General features: G+C 39.5%; 2 protein-coding genes across 3 annotated transcripts; one reads left to right on the forward strand and one right to left on the reverse strand.

Annotated features, from left to right (window-relative positions):
* Positions 1-3,429: 3,429 nt before the first annotated feature.
* On the reverse strand, positions 3,430-6,227 carry LOC146323835 (uncharacterized). The gene is made up of 3 exons (XM_084723237.1): positions 5,310-6,227; positions 4,480-5,149; positions 3,430-3,716 (listed from the first exon to the last, which is right to left on the reverse strand). The coding sequence occupies exons 1-3, from the start codon at positions 6,225-6,227 to the stop codon at positions 3,445-3,447; spliced, it is 1,860 nt and encodes a 619-aa protein (XP_084579363.1). The 3' UTR covers positions 3,430-3,444.
* A 3,258-nt stretch (positions 6,228-9,485) lies between these two features.
* Positions 9,486-27,175, forward strand: crlf1b (cytokine receptor-like factor 1b). 2 transcript variants are annotated; one of them, XM_084722202.1, is made up of 8 exons: positions 9,486-9,730; positions 16,558-16,836; positions 18,779-18,908; positions 19,130-19,302; positions 21,509-21,666; positions 22,938-23,106; positions 25,555-25,740; positions 26,537-27,175. In XM_084722202.1, the coding sequence occupies exons 1-8, from the start codon at positions 9,673-9,675 to the stop codon at positions 26,551-26,553; spliced, it is 1,170 nt and encodes a 389-aa protein (XP_084578328.1). In that variant the 5' UTR covers positions 9,486-9,672; the 3' UTR covers positions 26,554-27,175. The 2 variants fall into 2 exon arrangements, with proteins under 2 accessions (XP_084578328.1, XP_084578327.1); XM_084722201.1 differs by having other exon boundaries at positions 25,555-25,736.
* Positions 27,176-27,674: the final 499 nt, after the last annotated feature.

The raw sequence follows: 27,674 nt of genomic DNA on the forward strand, positions 1-27,674 counted from the left end.
ACAACACTTCTGCAAGATTCCCAGAAAGTCATTCCATTGTGCCAATGTGCCAAACACCAGGGCCCTGATATGACTGTTGATTATATTTATTAATGATTTTGTGCTGTTCCTGATTACATGAGAGAATCCTCCCTGGGTGGACCATGAGCTTCTTCTTTAGTTAAATGTTACTTTTTTAAATTAAATTTAAAAAATGGTGGACATTGTACACAAAACCAAAGTTGACACTCCTTGCACTTTCCCATGGATATTGTTTTAATTTATGTATGACTTTTCTTTATTATTTTTTGTTATAAAACATATAAATTGTTAGTTTGATCATGTTTTACAAAGTAGTTTGAGTTATTTTTTCTAAGTACCTTTAATTAACAAAGCTATGCTTTCCCTGAGCGTAGCTTTGCTGTAGTTCAAATTATTTCCATGTGAGGTCATTGGTAGTTTGAAAATCTGCTTTCAAAGTGCCTTCACCAACACTGGATACGTTGAAATAGGTCTTCTAGTGTTTTTTGGCTTTGTGTAATCATTCTTAGTCTTCATACCATTAAAAGGTCACTTACTAATGTACTTTTAATGTAGAGAAGACTGGGGGTAATTGTAATATACATCTATTTTTCACATCTTTTGATATTAGAAACATAACAGAAACAGAAACAATTGCCCCCACCCATTACAAAAACTCATCAAACTTCATATTAACCCACTGTATCTCAATTAAAAGCGCACCTCAAAGTAATCACATCACTGCTGTAGTATCTAATAATGCTATTTAAGATTTTTTTTTTTAGAAGCCTGGCAGTATCTGCATTCAAAGCAAAAGTCTTTTTCTATTTTTTCGGGAGACTAGGCTACTATTCTTGTAGATTTTAACTATCTGACTTGAAGTAACTTTACACTTAAATTGAATGAAAAGTGTATCAACACAGACAAAGAAGGTGCTTACATTGGACTGTGTGACTAAGATTAAGATTTTTCATACAGAACACATTATAACATTATAAAATATGATGCACTGTTATAGGTTAAACTACTCATCAGTGTATGAAGTAGGTCAGATGAGCTCCACCGTCACCAGCTACAATATCAGAATGCTGCCTACACGATAATTCAATATTTAAATGTTAAATATTTTAACTCTGTAAAAGAGGACATTATGGATAACAAGTACTTTAATTTTAGAGACTGAATTTTGACTGTTACTTGTAAAGCAGTGTTTCTACCTTGTGATGTAGCAACTTTAAAAAAAAATAAAACATTTCAATAATCTTCCATCCTGGTTCTTAATGTAGTTCCGGGTCAAAATATAAATGATCTGCCCTGGACACTGATACCTGTTGTTACTGTTCATGTTTTTCTTGCAGATCAGAGAAGAGTTTCTCATATCATATCTGAGAAATAAAGATGGGTGACAAATTCAAAGGAAAAGTGTCATTGTTTGATGTTTGGCCACTACGAGCCTCCAGAGCAGCTTCAGTGCTGCTTGTTAGAAATTTGTACAAACCTGTCAACTGTGAAAATACACTCTCTTCTTAAATGTTTTGGTGGTGGAGATGCTGTCAAATACCAAAAGCTCACATGGCTGTTTGGTTGGGTTTAGTTCTTGTGACTTAACATATGATTCATATCATTTTCATATTCACCAAACCATAGGGTCCCCTCGTGCATCTACTTTAGTGTTTTTTAGTTTCATCTCTCACCCGTCTGTATGCGACCATATAAAGCAGTTTTTTAAAGAGTCTAAGTGGCAAGAAGCAACATCACCAATTTCTTACATGATAAAATATCAATAAAATCTACATTCATAAATGTGAATAAATGAAATTAAACCAATATTGGTTTTGTTGTTGTTCATCAAGTGATATAAATCAAATATAGCACCTGCAGGTCTGAGTGCAGGGAAGAGTGTTTCTGAGGAGAGCTTTTATCCTCTGTGGAGGAGGGACTGATGGAGGACTGAACTGACCTAAAGAAAAAAACAGACATTTCCAGTTCAATTCTCTGTTCAGCAGAACAACTTCCTGTGTTGTCCTGCCAATAAATGAAAAAAAAAAATATTATCATAGTATTTTAAAAGTGGGACTTACTTTGTGATGCTGAAGGAGGTCTCATGGAGGCAAGCTGGACGTGCAGTAAGACCACAGTCAGGAGGGCTGAGAGGAGGATTCACCCTCTGTGGCGGAGGGACTGATGGAGGCCTGAGATGAGGGCTGAGAGGAGGATTCGCCCTCTGTGGCGGAGGGACTGATGGAGGCCTGAGATGAGGGCTGAGAGGAGGATTCGCCCTCTGTGGCGGAGGGACTGATGGAGGCCTGAGATGAGGGCTGAGAGGAGGATTCGCCCTCTGTGGCGGAGGGACTGATGGAGGCCTGAGATGAGGGCTGAGAGGAGGATTCGCCCTCTGTGGCGGAGGGACTGATGGAGGCCTGAGATGAGGGCTCAGAGGAGGATTCGCCCTCTGTGGCGGAGGGACTGATGGAGGCCTGAGATGAGGGCTCAGAGGAGGATTCGCCCTCTGTGGCGGAGGGACTGATGGAGGCCTGAGATGAGGGCTCAGAGGAGAACTCGCCCTCTGTGGCGGACGGACTGATGGAGGGCTGAGAGGAGGATTCGCCCTCTGTGGCGGAAGGACTGATGGAGGGCTGAGAGGAGGATTTGCCCTCTGTGGCAGAGGAGGGACTGATGGAGGCCTGAGAGGAGGATTCGCCCTCTGTGGCGGAGGAGGGACTGATGGAGGTCTGAATGGAGGACTCGCCCTCTGCGGCGGAGGGACTCATGGAGGGCTGAGAGGAGGACTCGCACTCTGTGGCAGAGGAGGGACTGATGGAGGGCTGAGAGGAGGATTCGCCCTCTGTGGTGGAGGGACTGACGGAGGTCTGAGAGGAGGACTCGCCCTCTGTGGTGGAGGGACTGATGGAGGGCTGAGAGGAGGATTCGCCCTCTGTGGCGGAGGGACTGATGGAGGTCTGAGACGAAGGCTGAGAGGAGGATTCGCCCTTTGTGGAGGAGGGACTGATGGAGGATTTGAGAGAGGTTTTGCCCACCTGAAGAAAAGCAAAGACATTTTCAGGTTTCATCCTCTGTTCACCAGAATAAATATACTCCATTGTCCTGCCAATTCATGAGAAATCTTAAATCATCATAGTATTTTGAAGATGGGACTTACTTTCTGCTGCTGAAGGAGGTCTCATGGAGGTCAGAAAGGCTTCAGTCAGAGGAGGCTTTGTCCATTATGGAGGAGGGAGTGATGGAGAGCTGAGAGGAGAGTTTGGCCTCTGTTCAGGCAGCTTCTGCAGTAGCATAGGTGATATCTTTGGTTCTGGATGCTGACAGAGGTCTCATGGAGGTTCAGAGAGGTTAAACTGGTTAGTTTAGTAAGGCTAAGTTAAGTTAAGTAAGGGTTAGGTTAGGCTGGCTTATGTTAGGCTTGGCTTGGTAAGGACAACACCTTTACCTCAGTTTTGACACTTCTGGAATGTTTTCCTGGTAGACGTTTACATGGTTGCGAAGCTTAAATGCCTGTTGTGTCCTCTTGAATAAACTGGGAGTGCTGTCTACCTTCCTCTCTCTTTTACTCTCTCCCTCTCTCTGTCTTTGCCTTTGCCTCTCTTCCAGCTCCTCCATCTGCCGTTCTGCTCTTCTTTTACACACCCACAGCTGCCTCCTCCTGTAATACTCCGTCCTCATCCTTTGGGTCTGCTGTAGGACACTGAGTCCTGAAACTAAAAACATACGAAAGGTTTAGTCTGGAGTCCAGTTGTACAGATCCTATTTGTATCATTTCTTTTTTCTTTCTTTTACAGAACACATGAAACTAATGTGAATGCATTTGCTTATTTAAAAGTAAATATCAAATATTCATATATAGTAGACATTATAAACAGGCTTGGGAAGAAATGCACTGCATGTAACAAGATTACATAATCAGGATACAAAAAAGGTGACTGTATTCCAGTAGTTACAGATAAAAAACATGTAATCAGATGACAGACATTTAATAAAATTGGGAATTATTAGTAGGAGTACAATTTTAAAACACTCATTTCATTATGGACGCCATTGCGTCACTGGGTGAGCATGTCTTCATTTTTTGTCTTTAAATCAATCAGTCGATCAATAAATTGCACACAACAAAGGAAGGTACAGCATCATTTCATGTACCAAACAACTCACTGATTGAGAAAATAATCAACCAAGTGAAAGATTACAAAAATAATTGTTAGTTGCAGCCCTAAAAACACTATGTTGGGCTAATATAATAATAATAATAATAATAATAATACTGAGGTAATCCAAAAGTAACCAACATTACTCTAATATTTTGATACTTGGATTATGTTACTGACTACACTTACTGAATACATTTTTAAAGTATTTTTTCTCACCCTGCATGATTAGAAGCAATTAAAAGTGAGTGTGATAGGTAAAGCATACTCCTACAACATGTGAAACTTTATACAAAAGAATGAAAATGAACTTTCTTACCATTAAGCAGAATGAACCACTCGTCCTCGTAGCTCCTGTTCAGGGCTTCTACTGTGGCCTCCCTCTCACACTCGAGCAGCCACATGCAGAATCTTGTAAAGAGACTTCTTCTCTCTTTTTCTGCTCCTTGCTCCTGACTATCTCTGTCCTTCTCCTCCCTCTGTCTCCTCTCTCTTTCCTCTTTCTCCTGTCTTTTTTTCTCCTCCCTCTCCTTCCTCTGCATTTCTTTCTCCTCCTTCTTTTGCCGTTTTTTCTCCTCTTTGGCTTGCTTTTCTCTTTCCTTCCTCTCTTTTTTTGCTTTTTCTTTTTCCTCCTTCTCCTGCCTTTTTCTCTCCTTTTTGTCCTCTGCTCCCTGACCCTCCTGACATTCTCTGTCCTCCTCCTTCTGTCTTTTTCTCTCCTCCTTCGCCCATTTTTCTGCCTCCTTCCGTTCCCTTTTCTCTCTTTCCTTCTCCTCCTTCTCCTTTCTTTCTAACTCCTTCTTCTCCCTCTTATATTCTTTTTTCGTCTCCTTCTCCTGTCTTTTTCGCTCCTTCTTCTCCTCCTTCTTCTCCTTCTCCTGTCTTTTTCTGGCCTCCTTCTCCTGTCTTTCTCTCTCTTTTTTCTCCTTCTTAAGTTCTTCTTTCTCCTCCTTCTCCTGTCTTTTTCTTGCCTCCTTCTCTTCCTTCACCTGTTGTTATCTCTCCTTTTTCTCCATCTTTTGCATTTCTTTCTCCTGCCTTTTCTCTCTCTCCCTCTCCCGCTTCTCCTGTCTTTCTGCCTCCTTCCTTGCCCTTTTCTCTCTGTCTCTCTCCTCCTTCTCCTGCCTTTCTTTCTCCTTCCTCTCCCACTTCTCTCGTCGTCTCTGCTCCTTCTCCCATATTTTTCTCTCCTGTGCCATCCAGTCCTCCCATTGTCTTTCCAGCCACTCTTGCTTTTCTCTCTCCTGCACCTTTCTCTCTCTCTCGTCTTTCGTACTCTTCGTTCCACACTCTGTCTCTTTCCTCCATTCTCTTGGCCCAACGCTGGACAAATAATTTGGCCTGTCTCTTACTCTCTTTTTCATCCAGCTCTGGTGTTCCTGTCTCTTCATCCTCCTGACTTTCTCTGTCCTCATCCTGAACAGAAGGAGACCGAGACATTTCAGGAGGCGTGTTGTCCGCAAAGATTGAAGGTCTCTCACCCCTTCGTTTCTGCTGCCTCCTGGTAGTAGAAGGTGTGTTGTCTGCAGAAGGTGAAGGACTTTCACTCCTACATCTCTGCTGCCTCCTGGTCGTAAGAGGCTGGTTGTCTTTGAAGGATGAAGGTCTCTCACCCCTTCCTTCCTTCAAGGTGGCTGAAGGGCCGGTGTCTCCATGAGACAAAGGTCTCTCACCCCTTTGCTCATGCTTCCTCCAGGTGGTAGAAGGCTGGGTGTTTTCAGGAGACGAAGGTCTCTCACCCCTTCGTCCCAGGGCCTCCACAACCGTAGAAGGGTTGTTGTCGCCACAGAGCAAAGGTCTCTCACCCCTTTGTCTGGGCTCCTTCATGATGGTAGAAGGACTGGTGCCTCCACAAGACGAAGGTCTCTCACCCCTTCGCTCGTGCTCCTCCCAGATCAAGAAAGGGACGATGTTACCACAAGTCGAAGGGCTCTCACCCCTTCGCTTGCGCTCCTTCAAGATCATGGGAAGGATGAGGTCTCCGGGAGATGGAGGTCTCACACCCCTCCGTGTATCTCCTGAAGACTGAGGTCTTGCAGGGGGATTTTCAGGAACGGAACAAAACATTCTCTCTTTAGGCGTGTGCCGACGGTGATAAACTGCAGACACAAACACACACAGTGGTGATTTCACTGGTAATCACAATATTTTTTCAATTAAGAAACCGAACAAATTCTTTCTAACTTAATCAATCTTTCTGTCTGAGCTCAAATTAACCAAGCAAAATTCCTCTGGTCTGTATGTGTCATTATACCATGCATCAAGACAAAAAAGTCAATAAAAGCAGGTCTACTAAAGACATCACTCAAGACTAATGTTTAAATTAGTATGATACATTTTATACCCTTCAAAAAGAAAAATTGGATTCAAAATACCATGAATCTGAAAAATTACTTTTAAAAAATGTCCAGATTTTAATTTTTAGTAACTAAGCTGTGGAAACTTAATTAATCAGTTGTTAGCATTTTCAGCTATTGGTTCAGGAAAATGCACAAAATCTGTACACCTAGTTTGGAGAGGTGACTGTGACATCAATGGTGAAAAAGTAACTAATACTCTGAGTAGTTTCTGCAACAAATACTTTGTATTTTTATTTACTCTGACACCTGTAATTTTACTAGTAAATGAGTAATATTTTAGCAACCCAACAGTAGTATAGATTGTCAGTACTCTGTCCACCACGGGTTTTAAGATATCACTCCAAAGACTAACATCTAAAATCATCACTGTCATTAGCTGTTGTTGCAACTAATTCAGTTATCAATATGACCACTTTCAGTGACAATAATGACAAAAATGAAAACACAACATGACTCTCTGAACAACATTTTCCAAAATCAGTTGAAGAGAAACTTTTTCTGTAACATGACAATTGAGAATTCATATTTAGTGAAATACACATGAAATAATTTTAAATTTTCATCACATCTGTAAATCAAACCATAGACAGTCACAGATGTAGTTTAGGCAACAATTAAAGCAAAATGTAGTTGTTGAAATTGTTTTGTGCAACACAAAAAGTACATTTGCGTCCCCTGATTACAGCAAGAGATGTACATCTGACTGAAACGGTATTTGGTGTGTAACTAATGAAAAAAGAAATTTATTTGACAGAATAACGCAGGGGAAATAAATGTACTTTCCCACAACACAACACTGTTCAACTAAAGAGAAAAGGTCAAATCAAAAATAAGTTTTATCAGAGCTGTAAAGAGGTCTTACCTCTCCAAAGGCTGCCTGCAGGGGAATGAGGCCAGAATTCCGAGCACCTGATTCTATGTTCATGACATCAGAATGATGTCACAGAACTCTAGAACAGTATGTAAAATAGTATGCAAATTCAAGGTGTTATTATTTTTTAAATTAATGCTGATTCATCCACTCACTTTGACATCCTGCCAGCCAAAAAAATCAAGCTACAAACTTTGTGGTGACAAGCAGACCTCACTTACCTCTGGGCCTCCATCAGCTGTGTTCATCCAGCAGGGCAGCAGTGGTGATTGAACTGCTTCATAACAAACTGCTGTGTCCCACAACCAAAAAACACCGTCAAAAAGCATTTGAAGTGTGCAAATCTTAGATGTTTACTAAGATCAATAAAACCTTAAATAATATTTCAGACAGCAATAAGCTTAATAAATACAAGGTGATCATTTAGTGAGAACTTTATGGGACCTGTGCCTAACACTAAACTCTACATTTCAACTTATGAAAATGACACTGAACCAATGTTGCTAGTGTTGTTTTTCAAAAGACATTTTTGATTTTTTTTTCTGAGTGAAATTTAAAAAAAAGATTACATTTATTTTGTATTTTCTTTGTAAATCATGAATCTTAATGTAAAAAAAAATATGGTCATGCCTTTTCGTGTCACTACTGAAACTGTTTAAGTTTGAGTTTGTGGCTTGAGAACAAATTTTGAAAGATTGTACAAAACCTGAGCAATAAAGACCTACTGCCCTAACATCTAAAAACAGAGAATAAAGGCTGGTTATCAAAATATCAAGAGTGGATTTAGAAGAGGCAGAATGGATCCTTTTTTATGTTTACAACATGAAATAAACAAAGAACAAATGAACGGGGAAAGTGTCGTGTCAGCAACCCAGACATTTTTTAAAAAGTTTATACTAAGAGTTTGCAAACATTTTACATAATATACAAAATAAATATGATATGAAAGACAAACATGTCCAACTCTGACATGCCATCTTATTACTGAGTCAACAAGAAATTCACTGCTCAAATTAATCTTAATAAGTAGTGACTTTAAATTTGTTTAGAAGTTTTACTAAGTTCAAAATGTTGAGCGCCAGTAGAATTTTCTTTCTTTGTGTTTATTAAACTCATAATTTTCAATTTATGTAAAGTTTAGCGGACAAAATGGCGAGCGAACGCTATCTCACAACAAACTACAATTATGTGTGTAGGATGAATTACCTGTCCAGCAGAAAACAGGCAACCTCGGCGTCACTGTGAAAACGTTTGTCCTCCATCAGCAATTTCCATCGTGTAAACACTATGCCGATGTTGATTCGTGTTTTTGCCGTTTCCTGTCATGCTTGCGTTTACTTTCTTCGTGTCTCTGCTTCTTGGATGACGGGGATTCACTGTCCGCTGCTTTTTGTTCTGGTATCATGGTTTGTATGATCCTCCGTTTGTCAAAACTGTGCCAGTCAAGGTTCACAACGCTAAATGGTCTGCCAGCAATCACCCGCGTCTATCCTCCCCGTCTACTTCCGTGTTTGCGATGCGGCGTCTACGTAAGGTCGCCATGGGCTTCCCAAGACTCACTGTTAGTGCAGTTTGTCCGCTCTGCGCTGCCGTAGACGGCGCAGGATGATGATCTCCGTAAGTCGACCCGACAGTTTGTAACTATAAATGGCTATTTCTAAAGTAACGGGAACATATAGATTATGAGTTTATGTTGATTGATAATAATAAATAACATACTTATATATAATATATCTCATTTATGTACATAAATTCCTGTAATTATTACACAGTGGTCCTTTAGGGCGTCATGGCCTCACCTGAAACAGCCTTTTACCAGTGGTTCTAATTAAGGTTCCATTCAGGTCAAACAGTCTGGGTGCTGCTGTTGGCTCACTGGAAAGGCGCTGCTCCACTAAATGGAATGCGACCTTAATTAGTATAATTCCTGTGTTTACCCTACTATTTTATATAAATATGGCAGCGTCTTACTTGTAACGCTCTCCCTGTGTGTTGTGTTGTGTGCAGTGGTGGGTGTGTGTGTGTGTCAGGGAGGGGGCAAGTCGGGGAGCACTAATGACTTGAGGCTGTGTGGGAAAACAAGGGAGGAGCGAACAGAGAGAACCTGAGAGGAGAGAGCAGAGGCAGATAAAAAGGAAGCGAACCTCGTGCTTTAGTCAGTTTGGTCTCCTGACTTTGACTGAAGAGCAGCTGCGGAGTGAAGCTGCTCAAACTTCACCGTCCTGTCTGCTCTGCGCGTCCGCGAGACAAGAAGAGGACACGGACAGCGGCTGAGAGAACCATGTTCTCCTTCATGTTCCTCCTCCTCCTCGCTCCACACGTGTTGTTGTCTTCGACACGTAAGTACCAAACTACAGACAAGCTGACAGACAGACACAGACACAGACAAACAGACACAGACACAGACACAACCTGCTGCACATTACTCGTCTTTACTTCTAGTTTTTTTTTTTAGTATTTGTAGTCTGACCTGCTGTATGGAGGCTCCAAACCGACATAACGATTAAACGTGTAAACCAGTTGTTAAAGTCAGTGAGTGACTTTTTTTTTCACTCGCCCAGGTGTTATTATCACCCCGCCTATATTAATTATAACAGGTAACCACAGAGGGTAGATTTTCAAGTTCCAGTGCTTATTAAAAATAGATGTGGATAAAATCCTGCCAGGCTCTAGTTTTACTTGGCAGTATCGATATATTTATCCATACAGAATCCACAGAGAAGGTGTTTATTGATATCCAAATTGGAATGTCTGTTTTTTGTTCAAGGTTGTGAATTAAATTTGAACTGCAATGATTAATAAATGATAAGTTGATTATTAAATCCTCATCTGTTTTGATAATTGATTAATCATTTTATGACTTTTTTTAAAAAAAAGAAAAAAGTCCCATTTTTCTGATTTTAGCTTCTTAAATGAGGATATTTTCTGGTTTCTTTACTCCTCTCTGACAGTAAACTGAATATGTTTGAGTTGTGGACAAAACGAGACATTTGAGGACGTCATCTTAGGCTTTGGGTGAATGGTGAACTTTTTTTTTCACCATTTTCTGATATTTTACAGACCAAACGACTAATCAGTAAATCCGTTAATGTGCTTCACATATTTGGGACGATTTTTCAAATGACAAGATTATGACAGGATTAATTAATTAATGATGATTGATGAATGATTGACAGATTAATCAACAATGAAAATACTGGCCAGACCAAGAAACGTCATCTAATTAATACATTACAGCTTACAGACTGACCCAGTGGGTTTTTGAGACTGATATATAGGGGTATATTGATTATTTTATTAACAGTTAATCTGCTGTACGGCTGGGTGATATGGCTTGTAGATGATAATATATGATACATTATTTTTAGTTGATGCCACAATATAATATTTATCTTGACAAGCTAATTGTCTCTTAAACAACATTGTAAATTCTGAAATGGTACAAACATGATGATCTTCTTGATTAGGCCTGGGCCATATAGACAAAATCAAATATCATGATATTTTTGACCAAATAATCTCAATATCAATGTTTCGACAATATTGTAGGGGTGACTATTGGTGCTTTCACAACATATTAACACAATGAGATCACTGATAATCATAAATGTGGATATATTCACTAAATGGTTAAAGGTAAATAGGTAGAACAGTGATACCAGTCTGGTAAATTCAGAAAATGGCATAATTTTACTGTAATGCAGCCTTGAAAACCAGGAAAAGACAACACTTATGCCATAATCTAATCTCATATCGCCAGTATAGTATTGATATACTAATCTGTTGATTCGTTTAACGATTATCATTTTGTCTTTAAAAATCACAATTTCCCAGAGCTCAGAGTGACAAAGTTGCCTCTTTTGTTCAACCAACAGTCCAAAATCCAAAGACTCTCCATTTACTGTCATAAATGACAAAGAAAAATTGATTTGTTTTAAACCAGAACATGACAAAGGGTTGACTTACAGCATTTAAGATTCTGACAAAAGACAGGAGGAAAAAGGAAAAAATAACAATACTAATAGAAGTACTATTAGTAAGTAGGACATTTTACAGTTAAAAATAGTTATCTTTTTCCTCTGGGAAAACAAATTGTGTTAAATATTCTGTCTAAATATTCTCAAACATATCTTTGACATGTCTGTACTTCAAGCTCTTGTTATTTATCAGCTGACATATATACACAATTATTATTCGAAATATCAAAATCGCAGTAACCCAACTTTTTTTATGAGGGGAAAATGTGTGATGAAACAGCATTATGAAAACTGATGCTAAAATTTTTATTCCCACTAATCATGAATCATCTCACAATCCCAATATCTGTCACAACAATTGCAATAAGATTTTTTTTTTTTTTTTACCGTATGGTGCAGCCTCACACAGATCCTGATATATTTGACAGACATTAGTGTACAGGTCTGCATAATTAGTGGTCTACCTCTTATAAAAATCCAGTATTGCCCAAAAGGACCTCCTTCATCTGGAAATATGAAAAGTAGGGCTGCAAATTTTGTCTCTTTCAAGAGTTGAACACTCTATCAGTCAATAATTGATCAATATCAATAAACCATCTATAGTTTAAAAAACAAAGTTCATGTCTTTTTCTCAGTTTAAGTTTTTTTTAAACAATTCTAGTGGCACATTAATTATGTGATACATTAATTCATGCAGTACAAACAATTTAAACAAACAGAATAATAAAACAGACAGACTCTCACATGAACGTCTGCTCCTGTCAGTCTGTCCTTATTCAACAAATGGTTCCACCAAACAAAAAAACATCAATTGGTGCACAAAACACACAGGGTGGTTAACACATTTTTAACTGGTTCAATTCTTTACAGTGATTAATTCATGATTAATCACTGACATCCCTAATTAACAGGGATAGTTATGGTATAAACAGTAACAGTAGTTGACAAATATCTGTTGTCTCGTGGTGTATGACATCATAATTTTTCATAATTTATTTGGGAAGCTTTTAATTAGATCACTGCACTGTAGCCAACTAATGAAATAATGTCAACAAAAACACAGATTAAAGCGTAATTGTAGCATTTTCCACTAAAATAAATCCTGATGCAGTGACGCCCCATTAATATGAGGAAAATCATTAGATGTGATTAGACTGAGATATTATTAGACATGGTGGCGATGAGACTGATGAGACAAATTGCAGTAAATAGTGTTCATCGCTCATCGCTGTCGCATGACGGAAGACGATAATATCTAAATTCGGTCTCCCAGCCTGAGAAAATGATCTGCAGGTAGCTTCTTTCTTTCGCTCCTCGTACACGCAGATACAGTTTTCATCTCTGTACATTTGTCTTCATGTTGGATGCTTCCGAGTCCAGAGAGACTGCTGGAAACAGCTCAGTGGCACAGATGTTGGAAAGCTTGTCCACCGCCCACCTGGAGCGCAGTTAATAAAAGTCTTCACATTAACCTTCATATCCCTGCGAAGAAGAGTAACATTCAGACACACTGCAGAACATTTCTCATGGGCATCGGTCATAAAAGCAAACTTAAAGTCTGAGAGGGGTTGTGGTATGGAAAAGCATTCAAGGATTTCACTGACAAACCAGGGTGACCTTTCTGACTGATCCTGCACAGGCTCCATAAATCCACTTCATTACTGGGTCATAAATATGTGCTGAGCTCCAGCTCTGGTGGTGCAGTGCTGCTGCTGCTGCTGCTGCTGCTGCTGCACTCCTCCACCTCCTCACAGCAAACACAAAGTTTTCTTACCGTTGGCAAGAAAACACTCAAACAAACCAAACTGTACAGACTAACAGCCGCCCAGGGCCCTAATGCGTGTTGTTGAGGAGCGTCTGATCGGTGAGGTTGAAGGCTGAGAGGGAGCTAAAAAAAACCAAAAACATGACGAAACAATAAAATGCACCACAAATTGAAAGATCACAGCAAACTAAGACAGGATAAAGGAAATGAGCACAGAGGGAAAACAACAGAGATGAAGTATTATATACATATGTGTGTATGCGTGTATATGCACACATATATACATGTGTGATACATATTCTACATGGTTCATATCATAAATATTAAGTTGTACATCATATTATGCAGACTAGCTAACGCCTCAGATTTTAAGAAACGGTGCAACTCATCAGAACATCAGGTTACAGTAGTAAAATGACCCCATATTTTCATGTAGATGCCTATTTATCAGCTCATAACATAGTCTTTCATACAGTTGAGGAAAATTATTTGACCCTCTATGAAATTTAAAGTTTTTCTTTTCAAAATTTTCCCAAGTGCTTTTTAACAGAGCAATGACTTTTCAACATACCATTTCTAAACATACTAGTTTTCTTTAGAAGGCATAAATTATTTCTCTTTGCACACAAAAATAGAACTATTTCAGAAAAAATGACCTTTTTATTGAGCCACAGCACAAACCACTGTTGTGCAATGATGTGCTTTAACTTTGTAATGAAATGAAAGTTAAAACTGAGGGTTATCTTCCAATTTCCACACAGTATAAAAACTTCAGTGAGGGTTTGAGCTGTCACTTGAGAAATCATCATGCCAAAAACAAAAGAAATCAGTTCAGACTTGAGAAAAAGAATTGTTGATGCTCACAAAGCAGGAGAAGGATATACAAAGTTATCACAGCGTTTCCAAGTGTCAAGAACTGGAGTGAGAAGTATCATGAAGAAATTCAAAGAGAGCCACACAGTACAGAACAAGACTGGCAGAGGTAGGAAGTGAAAGATTTCAAAGACTCTGAAAAGAAAACTAGTGAGAGACGTGTCTAAAGACCCCAGAACAACCGCCAAGACACTAGTGAATCACTGAGCCAGGTTGGGAATTGTAGTCTCAAAGAAGACAGTCATTAGAGCCCTGCACAGGAAAGGACTGTGAGGTTACAGACCAAGAAAAACTCCACTTCTGCAGAAGAGACACCTTCAAGCCAGACTGAAGTATGCTAAGGACAACCTGGAGACAGATTATGCAAACTGGAAGTGTGTCCTTTGGTCAGATGAGATGAAACTAGAGCTCTTTGGCCATAAAGATGTTGCTTATGTTTGGAGAAAGAAAGGAGAGGTTTATAATCCAAAGAACTCCATCCTCACAGTGAAACACGGTGGTGGGAGTATTATGCTGTTGGGATGCTTCAGTGCGTCTGGAACCGGGAATCTTGTCAAGGTGGAAGGAATCATGAAGAAAGAAGGATATGTGAAGATTCTGAAAGAAAACCTCAAGCAGTCATGGGCAGAACTGGGTCTGGGTCGTCACTTTGTCTTGGAAAAGCTGTGTTAAAAATTCCTTGCTCTGTTTAACAGCACTTGGGGAAATCCTTAGAAAAAAAAAAGAAATTTTCATAGGAGGGCTAATAATTTCATCCTCATCTGTAGGAGGAAATTTTAGCCATTTCATGAAACCACTCCATCACTGATACAACTCCTTAAGTTTTCCAGCATCATAGCACTGTCCTTAAATATGTATTCTCATTTATTAAATCAACCAGGAACTATTTTGATAATTGATTAATTGGTTTGAATATTTGTTTAAGAAGAAAAGTCATAATTCTCTGATGTAAGCTGCTTAAATTGAAATATTTCCAGGTATGTTAACTCTTCATGACAGTAAACTTGAATATCTTTGGGTTGTGTGCAAAACAAGACCTTTTGGGAGATCACTTTAGGCTTTGAGAAACATTTTCTGACATTTATTGAACCAAACAATTCATTGATTAATCGAGAAAATAATCAGATTAATCAACAATGAAAATAATCATTAATTGCAACCCTAGTCTCATTTTGATTGGGATTTGTTTTTCAAGAGAGACCTGTGTGCAGAAAACCCAAATGTATAGTTTAAGAATTGACAGATAATTCACAAATACAAATTATACATTTTCACAATCAAAACCATTTTGCCTAGTATGTAATAAGTATGAGTCCAAATACATAAGTACAACATGTTGAAGTTAAATAAAAGAATGTAACGTCATATATTTGGAGCTCATTTAATTTAATTCCATAAAACAAAATTACGTTCAGTACTAGTCAAATTTATGTTATTCATGTAAGTCTACTTTTAATAATGATAAACTTTAATTTGTAGTACCTTTTCAAAACAGCATTTGCAAAAGGGCAGAGGATCAGGTTCAGGTGTCAGGCACAATAATGCATTGTGCTTTGGGAATGTTCACATTGTTTTGGGAATGTTCACATTGTTTTGGGAATGCTCAGAGACTTTTGGACCCATGTTTTATCGCTCTAAGAGTTAAAAGGATCCTCAATAGTATCCAATCCGGGTTTCGGTCTGTGTAATGATGATTTGTCTTTGTCTCTAGCCTTAAATCAGTGTGGACTACTGCTGGCAGGCTTTACTGCAACAAAGAATACTACACCGTCAATATGTTGTCGTCCAAACTTTACAATGCTTTATGTCTGGTTGGCGTCTTACCAGTGTATAGCAGCCCTCGAATGCACAACAGGACGACTCAATAGGGCTAAGCCTGCCACTGGTCAGGCGTTGCTGTGTCCATTAGGGACCACCTTTAAAAAAGGGCCTTCCCGCCCCCTACACTCCTCCATGTCCAGTGATATCAGACCCAGAACATTCTCCAATGCTCAGAGCATTTCAGCCATAAACGTTAGTGCAAAATTGTGGTTGTACTGTATAGACAGATTTTTTTTTTTGTTTGTTTTTCTTCTTTTCTTTTCAGTCTGCTGTCATTTGTATTTTGCTTGACTGTCTCTTGCTTTCAGCTATCACCGCCACTATTTATTCTTTTTTTTCCCTCTTCTTTTATCCCCGTTTAAAAGCTGTGGGTGCCGCACTGCTGTTGTCTGTTTGCTTGTCGTGCGTTGTCTGTTCTGAAATGAAAAGAAAAATTGCTGATCACAAAAAAGAGAAGAGACTTCAATAAAAAGATGGATTTAGCCACTCTAATATCACGTTGTTCCTGAGTCTGGGAGCCCTGAAAGCAAAAGCTCTATCACCTTTGTTTTTAGTCTGAATTAGGAACCACTCTTTTAAATCATTCATCAAACAAACAATGCAGCACTTTTGCAGGTTCCAGCCTCTGCCTCTGTGTCCTTCACTAATTTTATATTTTTTGTAAAATGAATCTCTTTGGATTTTGGATTAAATGTGTGTGTCTGTGTCTGTTTGTGCGTCCGTCACACAGATGTAGCAGTGATCTCCCCTCAGGATCCCGTCCTGCTGATCGGCTCCAGTCTGACCGCCACGTGCACGCTGAGTCCTGAGCTCGGCCTCCACTCCAGCACGTTGTACTGGACGCTGAACGGGATGTGTCTGTCCAGCAGCACCTACACTGTGGTGAGCCCCGACGTCCTGAGTGTCACCCTGCACAACCTCAACGGCTCCCAGCAGCAGTCTGGAGACAACCTCGTGTGTCATGGAGCTGACGGACACGTCCTGGCCGGTTCATGTCTCTATGTGGGCAGTAAGTGGAGGCTTTTCGTTGGTGTGATTCAGAGAAATGTAGTATTTTATGAAAAATAATTCTTAATTCAGGTTGTCAAGAAGCCAGTTGTCAGTTATTTAGTAGATATATAGAGATTGCAACATTTTTTTAACCTTTATTTAACCAGTATGTCCCAGTGAGCTGCAGCTAATAATGGATTAATCATGTAGTCAATTCAAAGAAAATATAATTGACAACTTTTTGTAAAATCAATTAATTATTTCAGTCATTTTCCAAGCAAAAATGTCAAATATTTTTTCTTAAATGTGAGAATTTGCTTTGTTATTTATGAGAGTAAGTTAAGTTTTGAACTGTTGGACAAATAAGTAATTTAAATAAGTAATTTAAAGATCATTTGGTAGAGAAATTAATAATGAAAATACAGCCCTAGACATATATATAAAATGAAAATATGATATAAGTTGTGGTTTAGTCTAAACAAAGTTTTCTTTATTGTCTTTTCATCCCTGCAGTCTTCAGCACACCTAACATCCTGACCTAATTAACTAACATTAACATTCCTTAAAATCTATACAAACCCAAATGGCACAAGAAACTCATTCAAAATGTAAAATTAAGAAAATATCTTCTCTCACACTTTCTTTGTTGTTTACAATAAACGAATTGTGAATATGTTGCAATAAATTGCAGATTAATAAGAAATGTTCCTACATTGAATAAAGCTGCAATGATTTGTTGATTAATTCTGCATTAATTAGTTGTCAACTTTTAAATTGATCATCAACTATTTTCATCACTCAGATGTTAGTATTTTCAGTTTTTTCTTGCTCCTCTATGACAGTCAACTGAATATCTTTGGGTTATGGACAAAAAAAGACATCGTGGAAGTCGTCTTGGTCTTTAGGAAACAGGGAACCTGGCTCAGGTTTAAAAGAAGTTGTACAGGACACTGTTGGGGAGTAGCAGGGTCTCATTTTGGGAGGTAATAACCTGTGTGATCTCAGATTGGTACACTGACTCACTTTCGCACCAGTAAACAATCCAGCATTTTTGGTTCCATCAACGGCATTTTCAATGCTTGTATCGGTTTTGAAACAACCCTAATTTTAACCCATTAAAATAGTTAGAATAAAGAAATCTGAGCAGATTACAATCTGGTTTGGATGTTTTTCTCTCTCACCTTTAAAATAATAGCAATGCAATTCTATACAAAATTTATGTAACTGGGGAACCTTGATATAAAAAAAGTTTGTGAAACCTCACAAGACTGACAGAAACTGCCTTTCTATTTTTAGCTCTACATGAAGGCATTTTGTTTGTAATCGGTCTCTAATGCTGTAAAGTCTGTTGTGTAACTAATCTGCTTTTTAATGCACTGACTTGATGAAGTTACGCTCCAGCCGAATGAAGAGAAAACTGGCCTCATGCTGTTTTCTACACTTAAATTCCAAAATCAAATTTCATTAAAATTAAATGGTTTTCAAATTTTATTTAACTTAAAGGTAGAATAAGTAGGATTTGTAAATGCATCAGAAAGATTATTCAGTCTAGAGCTTCAACTAATGATTTTTTTCATTGTTGGTTATTCTGTCCATTATTTACTTGATTAATCAACTAATTAATCCTGTCATAATCTTGTCAGCTGAAAAATATTTTCCATGTCTTTCTTATAATGATTATTTTTATTATCAATCAATCTGTTGATCATTTTCTCCACTAATTGATTAGTTGTTGGGTCTATAAAATGTCAAAGTATCGATCCAGAGTGTCCTCAAAAGTTTTCTTTTTGTCCTCAACCCAAAGATAGAAGGCAGGGTCCCCGCAGATAAGAGGAATTATTTTCTATACAGAAGTCCATATAGTTCTATTTTTTTTTTTTTTAGAAAATCATACATAGTAGTACATTTTTTTTCTCTTTTAAAATGTTTCTTTTTTGTTTTCATTGCTTTCTTTCCTCCAGTGCCTCCAGAGAAGCCAGTCAATTTAACGTGTTGGTCCCGCAACACGAAGGATTTGAGCTGCAGGTGGAGCCCCGGGGGGCGGGGTGAGACCCACATCCGAACCAAATACACCCTCAAGTACAAATTGAGGTGAGCGCCTCAGACCTGCTGCAGCTCACAGGTGATCACCTCGTCCAACACCTCTCAGGTAGACTAGCAATAAACGCATCAGTAGTGCATTAGTACGGTTTAATCAAGCACACTATGCTCACAGGCTGCAGTGTGTTGCTCTTCTAGTGTACGAACAGTTAAAAATCATCCATCGGAGACAAACGTCAGAGTTTATTTTGGTCGTTGTGTTTTCTGTCCAGGTGGTACGGCAGAGAAAAGGAGTGTGAGAACGACGGCGCGGGGAAGCAGCGGTACTCCTGCCACATCCCCCGCAACCTCGCCCTCTTCACCCCGTATGAGATCTGGGTGGAGGCGGCCAATCAGCTTGGCTCTTCCACCTCTGACATCACCATCCTGGACATCCTCGATGTGGGTGAGTACATTGACTATTTCAGGATGTTATTGTTTTCCTTATTTTGGCTCCTAGAGGTTAATTAACACAACTATTGCCCTTCTGCTCCTTACCTTTCTTTTCCTTAACATTTCTGTCCTGTCTTTCCCTTAATTTTATTTTTCTTTGCTGTCCTTTCCTGTCTTTTTCTCTTACTTCCTTTCTTTTCCTTTGACACCATTCCTTGTCCTTTTATTTCCTGTCCTTTGTTTTAACTTTCCTGTCCTATCTTTTCACTTGTTGCCCTTTTCTTTTCTGTCCTTTCTTTTGCCTTTCACACCATGTCCTTTCCTTTCCTTTCCTTTCCTTTCCTTTCCTTTCCTTTCCTTCCCTCTGTTTGACTTTTGTTTGTCTGCAGACTTCCTACATATGGCTAACACACTTCTCTGGAGCAGAGGGGATTTATTTTTACGATTTGCTCCCTCCAACTCGCTGCTGTCACAACATTATAGATTCAAGCTGCGGTTCTCAAAGATAAACTGTTTTGTTGTAAAAGTTAAGCACACATCAGATGCCTCTCAGGTAACTGCTTCACAGGTTTAACAATGTGAAATTTCCTTTATGATATACAATCCACAGCAGGTCTAAAGTAACAGCGTAGTGTTGTGGCCTCCAGTGAGTGCCACATTTTGAAAGCGGTGTTTATAGTCCATGACTGAGCATCCTCTCCCTCCATTCATCCTCGCTGCACACTGAGGAGCAGATAACTCGGAGCTGTGAGTGGGTTGGAAGAGAAGGAGGAACGTTGCCATATGCATGATGCATTGCACTGGCCCTGTAACAGAAACAACGAGCTCACAGAGTATTTGTTCTGGCTCTGTTTTTCTCTCTCTCTCCCTTGAGCTGAGTGCGATGGAACAAATAAAAAACGTCAGCTGAAAAACAGCGCTACACACCAGGATGCTGGTGGAGGACGTCTGAAGCAGAAGGTTACCAGCAGGAAACACTTTTACAAGACGTTTAATAAGTTCCTTTCTTCGTCTCCTGTGCTGCCATCCCCTTTATCTCTCCATCCGTCTCTCTCTCCTTCAGAGCTCTTGATCTGCTGCATCCTTTATTGCAGCAGGTAAAATGTTTTGTTTAATACTGACTGACCTGAACTAAAGGCTGCCAACCAGTCTGCAAAGGAGGGGAACTTTTTATATATTCCAATGTCCAAACTTCTGGAAAATTGTGATTCTGTGATTCTTTCTATCAAATGAATTCCCTTGATTCTCCTGTTTGAGCAGAAGTATCCATTTTTAATTTAACAACTAAAAGGGCACTTGGAGAACACAGACCTCCACTAAGGCCAAAAGCCCAGTCTAACAATGTTTAAGTGAAAAATAATTCGTAGACAAAAAATACTTTGTGTATCCGCCCTGTGATTCAGATCTGCTCCAAAATATCATGGGTTTCCTGGCCTGTGCTACACTCTTTCACCACGTTTTGTGAAAATCAAGCAGCAGTTTTTCTGCAGTCCTGCTGACAGACAAACTGCACTGAAAACAGAACTTCCTTGGCGGAGGTAATTATTCTCTCATGTAAATATGTGCCCAACAGACTTCTGTTCTTCTTTTATTCTGGCATGTATTTAATTATTTGTATTTCTTTCGGTCACAGCTAGCAAGCATGTGCTAGTGTTTTACTACACGTGTCTGCATATATCAATTTATCGTATGTAAGGACTAATCCTCTGCACAAGGTTTATGCAGGGGACAGCTTTGCACACTGTTGGAATAATCTGAACCATGTTTATAGAAATAACAAAAAAACATTAAATGGGATGGTGTCCATATTACTGACTGGCCCAGGTTTATCCCTTTCTTTCAGGAAAGAGAGGTCCTTCAGAGGAAATATTTAATAAAGGCTATGTACTAAAATAAAATATTACAGAAAGACGAAACAAAGAACAGTCTGAGAAACAAAGACCTGAGAAAACTGATGAATGTTGATTAACTTTCTTTCCCTCAACAGATGAACTGAATTTAGGGAGGTTTAAATTAAATTAGTATATGACAGATGATAAACTTACCGTGAAGAATGATGAGGTATGAGGTTTTCTGCCCAGCCAGTAGTTTAATATAACATATGTTGGATTTATCTCTCTAGAGGTCATTCAGACCTCTTGCATCATGTATCCTTGCTCTAGTACATACTGTACATCTGCTGTATACAAACTTTTGAACACTTGTCCTTGTCTGTGCAGTGACCACAGACCCTCCTGCCAACGTGCAGGTGAGTCGTGTCGGCGACCTCGAGGACCAGCTGACGGTCCGCTGGGCCAGCCCCCCCGAGCTCAAGGACATCCTGTTTCAGGCCAAATATCAGATACGCTACAGACTGGAGGACAGCGCTGAGTGGAAGGTGGTCGACACACACAAACCTCCAGATTAATCTACACACACTCCCTCTGCAGCGATGACACCTCAGAAGCAGCTGTGGAAATGTTTGAGGTGTAACACTGACAGGTTCATCAAATGATGAACAGAAAAGTTTCTGCAGCTGTAGCCTCCTGTGTGTGTTTTCATTATAAAGTAAATAATACTGGTGTAAAAGACTCGACTGCTGCTGGTAAATTTTTGAAAGCTGGCTTTGATCCAGAAGTCCAGTAGTGGAGTTTTTTTTTTAAACTGTCTTTCTTTCAAACTGCTTCTTTGATGTTTTTATGCCCACAGCTTCTTGATGTGTTTCTTCTCCTCTGTGTAGGAACATACTGTATGACTTTGAATTCTGGATTCACTATTGAATGAGAGGATTAAGAAAATAATGTTTAAATATATTTGAAGCCAGACTACATTCAAAGCAGAACAACGTTCAAAATAAAAACATGGAGGAAAGATGCAGTAAAAACTTCTGTTGATGAGGTTTTTGACTTTTACTACCATTTCATTACATCCTGTCCCTCATGCAGCAACATTCTCTTAAATTTCTCTTAAATTTCCTCTCACATTGGAGGAGAGGTGTGGCCAATTGTCTGTTATTGCATAGGCAACGCCACCTAAACACTATAAGTGCAGGTGTTGTGCAGTGCGCAAACATTGTGAAGCTGCAAACCCCGTGTCAGCAGAGGGACACAGTCACTGAAGTGACTCAGTGAAAGAGTTAAAAATAAAACTTAGGAGTCAAATCAGTTCAGTTAAGCAGTTAAGGAAAGATGTTAAAAACTTTTTGCTTTTTTTTGCCAACTGATTGGAGCTTAAAAGCAAGGCTTATATTTCTCTCTACACTTTCATTGTAAATACAGTAAAGACAGTTATTTACTAATGTATTTATATGTGTTATATTTTTGACTTCTTGGATAACCTTCTAAAACATTATGTCAGTTTGTCGGCAAATTACTTGTTCTGTCTTTTGACTAACAGTCTGAAAGACTAAACCATTTAATTTAAAATAGATAAAAGCAGCAAATTTGCGAAGAAGAAAATACCTAGGTTCTTATCTAAGAGTGCTCTCAACCACTCGATTTTGTCTCACCTAAAGAAAAGCAAAAATAAAACATTGGTGAATCCCAGAAATCAATGGGTACGAACAAAATGAGAACAGATCAGAGGGTGCGAACAAAAATAATAGAAAATTTGTTTGTAAATGGCTTCCTGCATGAGGCTTACCCTCTGTAACTTTCTTCCGTCTCACAGGTGGTGGATGATGTAGGTAACCAGACGTCGTGTCGGCTGGCAGGCCTCCAGTCTGGGACCGTCTACTTTGTCCAGGTGAGGTGCAATCCAGTGGGCATCTACGGCTCCAGGAAGGCCGGCATCTGGAGTGACTGGAGTCACCCGGCCGCTGCCTCCACGCCCAGCAGTGGTGAGGACATTGCACAGGTTTTAGCACAAAAAAGATGCAACTATATTACAAAAAATTGCAGAAATGTTCACAAGACTGTGTTTTCTGGCCATTCAATGCAAAATCCACCAAATATTTCATTATAATAAAGCCTTCCCCTTTGTTTTCTGTCTTATTGCTTAAATGGCTTTTAAAAGCTTCACAAACATCTGCGATGCCCACAAATCTTGATCATTCGTTCCTTTCTAATAATCAACCTTTCATCACCAATTAAAGCCAGAAAAACAATGTCGTTATCCCTGTTTCAACATCCTGAACAAGCAGATCCAAACCGCATGTGACCCAGGAGAAACCAGACATCAATAGGCTAGATACCTTGATAGAGATCTCCCAGCAGAGGATTAGAGGGAACTGCAGAGAGCCAGGGGGACATTTGATAGATTTTGGTCGTCGGCTTCAAAGATTGATCAAGTTAAAACGCTGGTTGTCTGTCCGCAGCACACACAGGGCCTATAAAGCTTGAGTGGAAGCAGGTTTGGGAGTAGAAGGAGCAGATAATGAGTTACATTGGTCATGTGGCATTTACTCCCCAAAGGGAGGAAGTCGTTATCGGGCTCTGTTGTTTGCCATAAAGAATTGATTGTAGCAGACTTTCAATAGCCTTTGTATGGTATATCACCTCAGTTTAGAACATAAAACTCAGAAACATTTCTCTTTATATGAGACTGTTTACCTTTTGTTTTTATTATTAATTAAAAAACATGAATCATCATAAATGTTCACTTAGCAACTCTGTTTTTACCAGAAGCTGCTGTAGTAGAGAGAGGTGAGAGATGTGCTAAATATTTCTATATGAATTTACTTCTTATTAGTACAACAGACTGTTATCTTGGGGTTTATTAGAAAACTGAGACTAAGAAGAAGAAAAAACAAGAGTCTAAGCTGTACTTAGGCACAGAGTTTCCTTGAGTTAAATGCTAACACACTCAATTCTATTGTTAAAAACTAATATTTACTACAGTCAACAAGCAGTGGTGCTTTTAGCCAATGCTAACATCAGCATGCTATCATGCTGATTGATATTAAATGAAAATTATGCAGGATTTCTCAAAAAACAATGCATCACCTCATGCAAAAATAATCCTTCTCATTCATCACCCAAGACCTGCCAGAAGTGTTTGGCAACGCCTGTATCTGCAGAGACCACAGACAGAACAGTCCAACAGCCACTTATCCAGAAAACAAACGGCCATCGCTCCAAAAAATACACACTCTCCCTGCAGTTTAGTGGCATCAAGCAGTGAAGTTGCAGATTACAACTAACTCGCTTCAACCCGCTCTTCCACACGCGCAAAAAATGTGGCCATATCTAGAGCCAGTGTTTGGCTTGTCCATCTGGGTCGCTGTAGAAACGCAGGGGGGCAACATGGCGGACTCTGTGGAAGAGATATAAACAGCTCGTTCTAAGTTCACAAAAACACAACAGTTCTTATTTTCATTTGATTATACGCTTAATGAATATTCCATTTCTGCCATTTTCTGAAAATAAGTCCCTGTAAAGTTTATACACGGGACCTATAGTCTCTCTGGACACCAAACAACATTTCTCTCACTGTTGCAGACAAATTTCCTCGGTCGTAATAAATTGTGATTTCCTCAGGTGATGCATGTCCCTGTCGCCCAAGTCATATCGGAATAACCTTATTTTAACCCTAACTCAAATGCAACCGGGCTGTCAAGCAAATGGGCCTCTAGATTATCAGGGTTTTGGCACAAAACCAGTCTCCCACAATGTACAGCTGAGGCTCGTGGGAATATCATTAGTTTTGCAGGTATTTTCTCATGAAAAGCATTTGACAAATGGAAATTTGGCGCTAGATGAGAAATTGGGATAACAAAAAGTTATTACCATTTAACTTGTGGGAGAATGACTGTGTAAACAAACTTAAATGGCAACCCTTCAGGTAGTTGTAAAGATATGTGAGTCTGGACCAAAGCAGTGGACCAACTGCCATCCCTAGAGCCATAGTTAAAAACAATTCAGTTTACTTTATTTCATCAGTCAGTTAAAACATCAAATTATAATTAGATCAATTAATAAAAAGGGGACACAATACTTGCAGCTCTACTTTTTTAAAGGTTGAAAGTATCTCTTTTATTGTATTTTCATATTATTTCTTAATGGATTTTGAGTTTATTTCTGTCTATTTTTGATGAAAATGTTGGCTGCATGAATTCGTAGTTTTGAAAAAGTAGCAGAAACATGTCAGTCACATCTGTGACGACATATTACGTGGTGAGCACTTTGTACTGACACTTGTCCTGACTATAACCTTGATGCTGTTCTCTCATCCTCCCTCCCCTCTCTTACCTTTTCATTTCTTCACTCACACGCTCTCCTTTGCCTCTCCCCTCCTCCTCCTCCTCCTGCTCCTCCTCCTCCTCATCACCCCCCTCCTCCCCTCCCAGAGCGGCTGCAGAGCGGCTCGTGTGATCCTAAGCCCGGCGAGCAGAACTCCACCCTGCGGCGGGAACTCAAGCAGTTCTTTGGCTGGGTCCGCAAGCATGCGTACGGCTGCAGCGGCATGTCAATCAAACTGTACGACCAGTGGAGGGTGTGGCTGCAGAAAACGCACAGAACGCGCAACCAGGTAGGTAAGCACAATCTCTCTCCCTCTCTCTGTTCATTATCTGTGCTGAGCCGCTCTCACAAACACAAACAGCCTCTGCTGCAGAGCTGAATTTCTGACCCTGCCTTTGTCATGCCATGTGGTCAGACCGATTCTCTTGAACTGGCTCTGTGAAGCTTCAGTCTGGACTTTATGATCAGGTAAAATGTGCGGTTTTGACTTTACTGGCCCAGAAGTGGAAGCATAAAAGTGGATATGCACTCTGATTTTATTACATATTTTAACGATGTAGACTTCTGATGTTCAGCTGATGCCCACAACAAAGAGAAGCGAACATGTAAGTGCAATTAACAGCCCGCTGTGATGTGCTGCTTTTGTTTTCTCTTGGCGTGAGGAGCCTGTTTCACTAAAATAACTCAGGCCAAATGGCATGCAGAGCCCCGCCATCATCTCTGTGTTTATGTGAGGAGTTCAGATCCGTTCAGCCACATCCTCTGCTGCTCAGTCCTCGAACTCGCAGAAACCTTCACTCCACCTGACTCAATTACTTCAGCCGTCTCTGGGTTTTTGTGCTTTATAGGGCACACGCTGTCTTCTGAATAATGTCTTTGTTCACAAACCATGACAGGTTCCCATTGATTACCTTGAGCGAGAGGTAGCAGGGGGGCCGGCGGGGAGCGATACACGGAGAATAAGAAAGAGATGATGCAAAGAAAGAGAGAAAAGTGGCAGCCAGACAGAAATTATCCCGATGATTGTAAATTACATGGCTTCTCCCGTTGATTCATCCCAGTATGAACCATCTGCTTTTGTCTTTTCAGATTCTACAAGACGATAATTCATAGCAGCGCCGCTCCGCACCGCCATGGTGTTTTAATTCAAGAACAGCATCAAGAAACACTGACAGATAACAGGGCCCGAGGGTCCCCGCTGTGTGAGAGAGGTCCAACGCCCTCAGCCTGAAGGGATACTGCAGTGTTCGGTCATAAAGCCTCAACTTCAGTTTAAAGGGCCCGGGTGGAAGATAAGTGAAGACAATGCAGCCTTTTTCTGCTATTTCCGTTGGCCAAATCTGTCTGTTAGATCTGTTTGCACAAGCACAAATATTTAGGCCCTCAGTAACTGCACTTTTATTCTGGAAAAAAAGTTAATGTAACAGAACAAAATGTACAAAACAACCTTACTGCCTGACCTGAGTTTTCCAGGTCAAGATGTTTCAGGTCCAGGTCAAATATTTTTGTAAATCTGAATGAAATTTCCATTGGTATGATGGTTGCAGCCTTTAGGATAGTTTATCAATATCTCTACATTTGTTAGTGTTGAAAATAATTCATTCAGGGTAGGGTTTGCAGTTAATTATTTTCATTATCAATCAATTTACTGATTAGTTTCTCAATTTAATTTGTAAATCATCTCGTCTATAAAATGATAACGAGCCTTTTTCTGCCTTTTCTGGTCAAATCTGTTTACACAAACACAAATATTTAGGTCTTCTGCACCCACAATTTTTTTATATTTTAACAGAAAATGCACCCAGTTACCCCGACCTTAATGCACCAGGTCAAGAAACATTTTCAAAGTGTTGCTGTGAAGCTTTTCTCCAAGCACACGTGTATGAAATCTACATTGGTACTATTGGAAGTAGTTTTCAGGGGCTACAACTAACAATTACTTTTATCATTGATTAATCTGCTGATTAGTTTCTCAGTTAATCTATAATTAGTATTGTCTATAAAATGTCAGAAAATAGTGAAAAATACATCCACCATCTCCAACGACCAAGGTGACATCTTTTGCGTTCTGTCAAAAAGTTCAATACACAAAGATATTCGATTTAAAATGATAATGATATGATACTCCCTGATTAAACTCAAACCAATGAATGTTTGGTTATCAAAATAGTTAGCGAATAGTTTAACTGTTTAAACACAGTAATCAGACATCAAATATTAATCTGTT

This window comes from Lutjanus erythropterus, chromosome 7 (assembly GCF_056507025.1).
Source record: "Lutjanus erythropterus isolate fLutEry1 chromosome 7, fLutEry1.hap2, whole genome shotgun sequence".
NCBI classification, from domain to species: domain Eukaryota; kingdom Metazoa; phylum Chordata; class Actinopteri; order Lutjaniformes; family Lutjanidae; genus Lutjanus; species Lutjanus erythropterus.